At 51.8% G+C, this 6,612-nt stretch overlaps 1 protein-coding gene across 1 annotated transcript in view; it reads right to left on the reverse strand.

The window, feature by feature from the left end:
• The window catches only part of SH3PXD2B (SH3 and PX domains 2B), a 61,169-nt gene that overhangs the window by 16,256 nt on the left and 38,301 nt on the right, over positions 1-6,612 (reverse strand). The window contains exons 7-8 of the mRNA XM_023537145.1: positions 4,889-5,014; positions 836-953 (exon numbers count right to left, since the gene is read on the reverse strand). Of these exons, the coding sequence (XP_023392913.1) occupies positions 836-953; positions 4,889-5,014 (244 nt within the window). The remainder of the gene's footprint in view (positions 1-835; positions 954-4,888; positions 5,015-6,612) is intronic.

The following is a 6,612-nucleotide window of genomic DNA, read 5'->3' on the forward strand; positions in this document are numbered from 1 at the left end:
CCCGTGTACCTCGCTGACCCACCGTTCCCTGCCCTGGCCCGTCATTGCGTATGAGTCTGTCCTCAGCGCCTGTTGGTGTGAACCTGTGTCTTTCTCACTGTTGACCCCCTCAGCTCCCGGAACAGGACCTGGCCCAGGACAGATTCTCGGTGTGCGCTGCGTGAATGAATAAAGCATCACACGCTCAGCCCCACGTGAGTACCCCTGACACCCTGCCTCACACCGTAGCGCAGACACCGGGTCACGGGGACCCCAGGCTTCCTCCCTGGCCCTCACTTCCTACAGTCGCAGCCTGTCTACTGGGGTGAGCGAGGGGGTTCCCAGAAGTTTCATTACTAAACCTGGGAAAGTCCCGGGCAGACCAGCACGAGTTGGCCACCCTCCCTGCCTATGGGTTTCAGACTCTATCACGCAGGTGAAGGAGCTGTGACAGTGTCTGAAATGCCTTCACTACTGGACCCTGAGACAGGAGGGTAAGTGGTCGGCTCTAGGATGAGGTCCAGGCCCTGCGGGGTTACGCATTGTAACTGGTCTCAGAGAAGGGCTGGATGGGGAAATCACGCACAGGGCTGCTCCGCCTCCGCTCACTTCTTACGAGAAACATCTGGAGGTGGAGGCCGGTCTTGCTCAACAGTTACTGCTATCTGTGGTTCGCTGTGTTTGGAGAAGATTTTGCTTATTATGGATTTTTAGAGAAGGCTCTAAGCCAAACCGCACAGAGGAGAAGCAGCCTTTCAGGGCTCGGGCTGAAACCTCACCCCTTCCGCAATGGCTTACAGAGCTCTGTGCAGCTGGAGCACACATGACCTGAAACCCGCCCAGCTACGGCAGGTACCTGATCTTCCACCAGCCCTCCAGGTTCTTCTGGATGACCTCCACCACGACCCCTCTCTCCAAATTCATTTCATCCTGATCACGAGCAGTGTACGGGTAGATGACCGTGTACTTCTCCTCTGCGGGGACAAAGGGATGTGGGAATAAATTGAGGAAACAGAGTTCAAGGACGCTGACAGCCCCAGGATGCCGATGGCCGAGGCTGTGTGGTCCATGAGATGCCCTGGCTGATCGGAGGGAAGAATCTCCTCCAGAAATTTCTAGGCTCCTCCGGGCCCTCACTTAGCCCTGGACGCCGACCCTACACAAGCGGCAACAGGACACAGGACAAAGGGCAGGTTCCCATCCCTCTGACACTCCTCAGCGTCATGCATGCATCCTCATCTTCCTTCAATCTGTGCCTTCAAGGTCACCTTCCTTGACCTTGCCTTCTGCGACAGTCAGACTCATAGCATCCTCATCCCCCTTACCCAGGTTTACTTAGCCCCCACGACAGGAATTCTGTCCAAACGCACCCTACACTTATTTATTGTGTTTCCGGTTTGTCTCTCTGGAATGAGCTCCCTGAAGGCAGGGATTTGCATCTGTCTCCAGCACTGGGAACGGTACTGGGAATACTAAGTACCTGTTTAATAGATGAACAAGTCCTGGGGGCCAGGTGGGAGCCACCTTACTCACATGAGAGGAGGTTAAAATCTCCGGGCTCCTCCGCAGTTCTTGCTGGTGGGGGGTTCAGGGATGAGCTGGATTTGGCAGCACATGGCGTCAGGTTAAAAATCGCTGCCAAGGACACAGCTAGAAGTTTTCATTACCTAGCTGGTAACTAATCTTTATTTTTCATTAATTATTTCCAAGGCCCTGGGTCCAACCATTCCTAAAGCTCAAATTTATTTTTCAAATTAATTTTTATCAAGAAATAATTGAACACTGCATTATTTTTAGGTGTGCAATATAATGATTTTATATATATATATCGCAAAATGATCTCCTGCTTCGATTTCCATTAATATCACTGGGGTGCCTTCCCCTTCCCTCTCTCTGGTCTCTGCTCCCTCCCCCAAAGCCAGGGGACAATCCTTATGGCCCCACCACCTCCTAGAGAACTGCTTCCAGCTATGTCCAGCCTGGGCTCAGCTGAGAGGGTTGCTCATTGTCACACTCAGGCAGGGCCCTCCTGGGAGCAGGAGAATAACTCCCATCCCAACACTGCCAGCAGTGACTGCTAAGCCTGAGAACAGACGAGTGTCCTAGGGGAGCCCAGAGGGCTTTCCTGTTTTGGTTACATCCTGGCCCCCGGGAGTGACCGAGTCAGCTGTGGGCTGGTGTGGATGCTTAGTGTTGGGGCTGACTCTCTCTCTTTAGGAAAACACCACAGGCTCTCTGTGGCCTGCCCAGCTGGTGCAGAGGGAGGTGGAAAACACACAGCGCATTTATTGATTGATCGATCTAGCCCACTGATCTGCTCTGTGGGGGCTGAGCTGACTCAAGTTGCACATATCCTGTGTCCAGCAGCCAGCTGTTCCCCAAGCTCACAGAGGCGACAGGGTGGGGGTGTGGGTGCTATGAAGGAGGTAGGAGATAATTCAACCTTGTGAATACACAGAGGTTCTGTTGGTTGAGAAGGGGCGCTGTTTGTGTCCTGAACTAAGAACAGTCAGTCCTGCAGGCCCTGGGCTCCTGGGGCTGGCACCCTTCAGCTGATGGCACAGGGGGATTCTCCAGCTCCCAGAGGCCTCTGGGCTTCATGAGACACTCACTGATCCCTCACAAAGCTTAGAGTGGAAGACCTTGTAGGCTGAGGAGAGTGTGTGATCCTGGCCTGGCACCCCATCTGGCCACTGTAATTGGTTGGGAGATGGCACATGACTCTCGTGGGTCAGCTGGCACGAATCCTGGGTTTGTGTTAATGGAGAAACACTTTTTTGGAGGATGTTCTTGAAGCGTGCCTGGAACTACTGCTACCATGAGAGAATGCTTCTGGCAAGGTAGAGAACAGAGCAGAGAGGTGGCAAGAGTGAGTCTCAGGTCCTGGCGATGTTTTTAAGCCCCTGGATCCAGCCATGCCTGAAGCTAGCACTACCTTGACTTTTTAGTGATAGAAGTCAATACACCTCTCTTTTCGCTGAAGCCGATTTAAAGTGGGTTTCTTTCCCTTGTAAGTCAAATGTGCCTAACAAAAGGAATGGGTCAGCATTACAGAGGCTCCCAGACTTTGTTTTTTAAACCGGGAAACTTCAGAGCCCAGGCTCCCTCCTCCCAAAGCGACATGCCACCACACGCACGGCACGGACAGGCTCAGTGTCTCGCATGCAGCAAGCACAGGCAGTGCAGAGCATGGATGCGCATGCGGACTCAGGGACCCGGCTCCAAACACCGAACAGGGAAGGAAAATCCGAGGTAGACACCTTGACGCCAGCTGATGGCATACAAGTCCCCCAGGGTCCGGCGGCGGCCCACGGGCCGGGGCAAAGACCAGTACCTCCATGAGGCTGGACAGGCAGCATGGGGAGGCGAAGGGCAGAAGGCAGAAGTGAGAAGAAAGCACTTTCTGTGTCTCCAGGCAAAAGGGGCACCGAGCACGTGTTCTCATCTAGGAGCCATTCTTTCTGCGTCTATGCCAAACCCTGGTGGCTCAGAGGGACCGAGATCCTGAGTATTAACCTTGAACTTCAGTAAAGAGCCCTCCAGGAGACATAATTCTATTCCTGGCACGATTACAGAGGGGCACTATGAGAAGCCCTTGTGGCAGGGGGAAGGAAAATGTACAACTCCTTAGGCCAATGTGGTCTCTCTCCCATCTCCCAGCTGTGTGGCCCTGGGCAAGCGTCTCTACCTTTCTGAGCCTGTTTTCTCATCTGTAAAATGGGGATAATAACTACGCCCTTACCGAGGCAAGCCGTGGTAGTCGTCACTGTCTGAGAGCTGTGGTTTCCCTGCAGTAGACCACTGCTCCCTATCAGAGTTCACTCTGCAGTATCCCCGTGCTCAGCCAGGCCCTGCTTGGCCCTACGGACATGAACCAACAGATGCTCTACTCTGAGGGCTGTTGGCCACTAAGTACAAAACCACATACAATTATTTTGTTAACCTTGACCCTAGAAGAATTCCCCTCCTTCTCACCCTCTTTTCTGACAGATATATACTTAAGTGGCTTTGTGCTTTCTCAAAACAGTCAACTAAAAGTCCCAAATATTCAACTCTAGGCAAGGCATAGCTGTATGTTAACAATTGTTCCGAGTTACAATTTTAGGTTCTCTGCCAAGCGCTTTGAATGTGGGATCTCATTTAATTAAGGGGAAAAAAAAAATCCCATGACGTAGACATCACCATTCTCATTTTTAGAGGAGGGGCTGAGTTGCAGAGAGGTTAAGTTGCTGGCCAAGTTCGCTCAGCCTGTAAGTGGTGCAGCTGAGATTCAAATTCAGGTCTGTCTGACTCCAAAACTCTTCTGTTTATTAGCTAAGATGAACTCATATTCTACTTTTAGAAATGCTTCTGCGGGGAAGGGAGTCAGTTGAGCCTCTGGATTTCTGACATGGCAGAAGCCACCTTTTAGGACACCTGTAGGTAAAGTTCTCTGGGAAATGCAAGCGTGTGTGGGTGAGCGAAGGGGGTTCAGCCCTAATCCTGATGCCCAGTCAGGACATTAAACTGACAAGGAAAGCAGAGATCCTTACAGATGGCTTCAGATGTCTTGCAAATGAGCTGGAAGCAGCCCCAGCATCTTGGTCATCAGAATAATTCAAGGGAGGAAAAGTGACATGTTGACAGCCAACAGGCTGGGCCCTCCTGGGGTCCCATGGAGGTGTCACAAACCCAGCTCCGGCCAGGCATACCTGAATTGGCTCCCAAAAGTCCCTAAGGGTGGGCGGGCTTGCCCATCAGCCCTGACTTCATGGTCTGGCTTCGTGTCCACGGGCTACAGAGCCTAAGCCAGCAAGCAGCTGAGACTTGGAGGCAGAGGCCAAGGAAGAAATCAGGTGAGGAAGCCCCCACACAGGTGATAGCTAGCATAGGTCTCCCCAGAAAGCCTGAGGCTCGAGTTGTGGCCTACCTTCCTCAGGCTGCAGAGAAAAATCATCCTGCACACCATCCTGCCCTTCGAGGCAGGTTGCGGGCACCCAGCCTTGCTCTTCGGCGGTGCTGACGAACCACCATCCTGGGAAAACGAGAGAGCAGACTGGTTGGTATCAGCTGGGTCAGGCGTGAGGTCTGGGCATCGGAATATAACAACGTATTTGGCCACGGCATGAGTCAAGGCTCAGGGTAAGGCTCGAGAGGCACTATTTTCTTGGTGAAACACAACTAGCCATGGTCACTGGCTACTAACTGCTAAAGAGCGGTAAAGGAGGACCCACTCCTGAGCCGGGACAGGGGAGAGAAGGGTCCCCCCGAATGGTGAGAGTAAGGAATGCAGCTACTTTCACTGAGGTGTGCGAGGCACTAATCATTTCGCTTGTTTTGTTTTATATCATCTTCATATTACCTTACCATCCCCCCTGCACAAATGAGGAAACTGAGGCTCCACGAGGCGGCAGACGTGTCCAACTTCATACAGCTTATGGCAGAGCTGCGGTGCATACCCAGGGCTGTCTGATACTGAAGCCACTGCTCTAGTAACTTATCTGATTTTGCGTCCATTCATGTCAAGGTCAATCCGGCAGCAGATGTAACTGCTTGAGAGGCCTCTCACCCAGACTCAGGCCAGCCTTCTTTAGAAGAGGCTCTCATAGAGCTGTGCTGGGCAGAATAATGACTCGTCAAAGAGGTCCAGGTCCTCTAAATGCGGTTAAGTTATATGGCAAAGAGGAATGGAGGCTGCAGACGGGATTACGATTGCTGGTCAGCTGACCTTCACACAGGGAGACAATCCTAGGTTATCTGGGAGGGCCAATGTCATCGCCAGGCTCCTTACATATGGGAGAGGGAGGCAGGAGAGACATGGGAGATGTGCCGTGGCAGAGAAGCACACAGAGGTGCAACGCTGCTGGCTCTGAAGACGGAGGAAGGGGCCATCACACACACACACGCACACGCACACGCACGCACGCGCGAGCACGCACACCTTGATTCATTGTACTTCACTGTACTTCGCAGGTACTGTGATTTTTGCAAATTGAAGGCAAGACCCTCCACCAGCAAAAAAAAATTACAACTCCCCGAATGCTCAGGTGATGCTTAGCACTTTTTGCAATAAAGCATTTTTCATTAAGATATGTGCATTTTTAAAGACATAACACTATTGCTCATTTAACAGACTATAGTAGTGTGTAAATGTAACTTTTATACGCACTGGGAAACCAAAAAATCCACGTGACTTGCTTTACTACGGTGTTTGCTTTATTGTGCGGAGACAGAACCGAACCCGCACGATCTCTGAGGTCTGCCCGTACTGCACGCAGACGTGTGTGTGTGTGTGCACGCGCGTGTGCGTGTGTGCACCATTGTCAAGAAGGATTCATTTATGCCAACATGATAGAAGGGCTATCTGGGGTTTGTAAGGGGACTAGGGTCGAAGTTAGTGAAAAAAATTGATTTTAAATGTATCATTAATGTTTTAAGAAAAACGTATCCATGTATTACTTGGATAAGAAATATATAATTAAAAATAAACGCTGCCAGTTTCTTGGCCAAGCTCTGACCACCCGTCCTTTTTTCCCTGCTGGCCTCTGGACTACCAGGCTGGTCCCCGACAGCCCACTCTGGCTCCTAGTTGTCTGCGATGCATCTTCCTGCCTCACTCCAGCGGGGGGCCCAGGGGGTGGGTGCTCACTCCAG

The sequence above is a fragment of the Pteropus vampyrus genome, unplaced genomic scaffold (genome assembly GCF_000151845.1).
Source record: "Pteropus vampyrus isolate Shadow unplaced genomic scaffold, Pvam_2.0 Scaffold179, whole genome shotgun sequence".
Classification (NCBI taxonomy): Eukaryota; Metazoa; Chordata; class Mammalia; order Chiroptera; family Pteropodidae; genus Pteropus; species Pteropus vampyrus.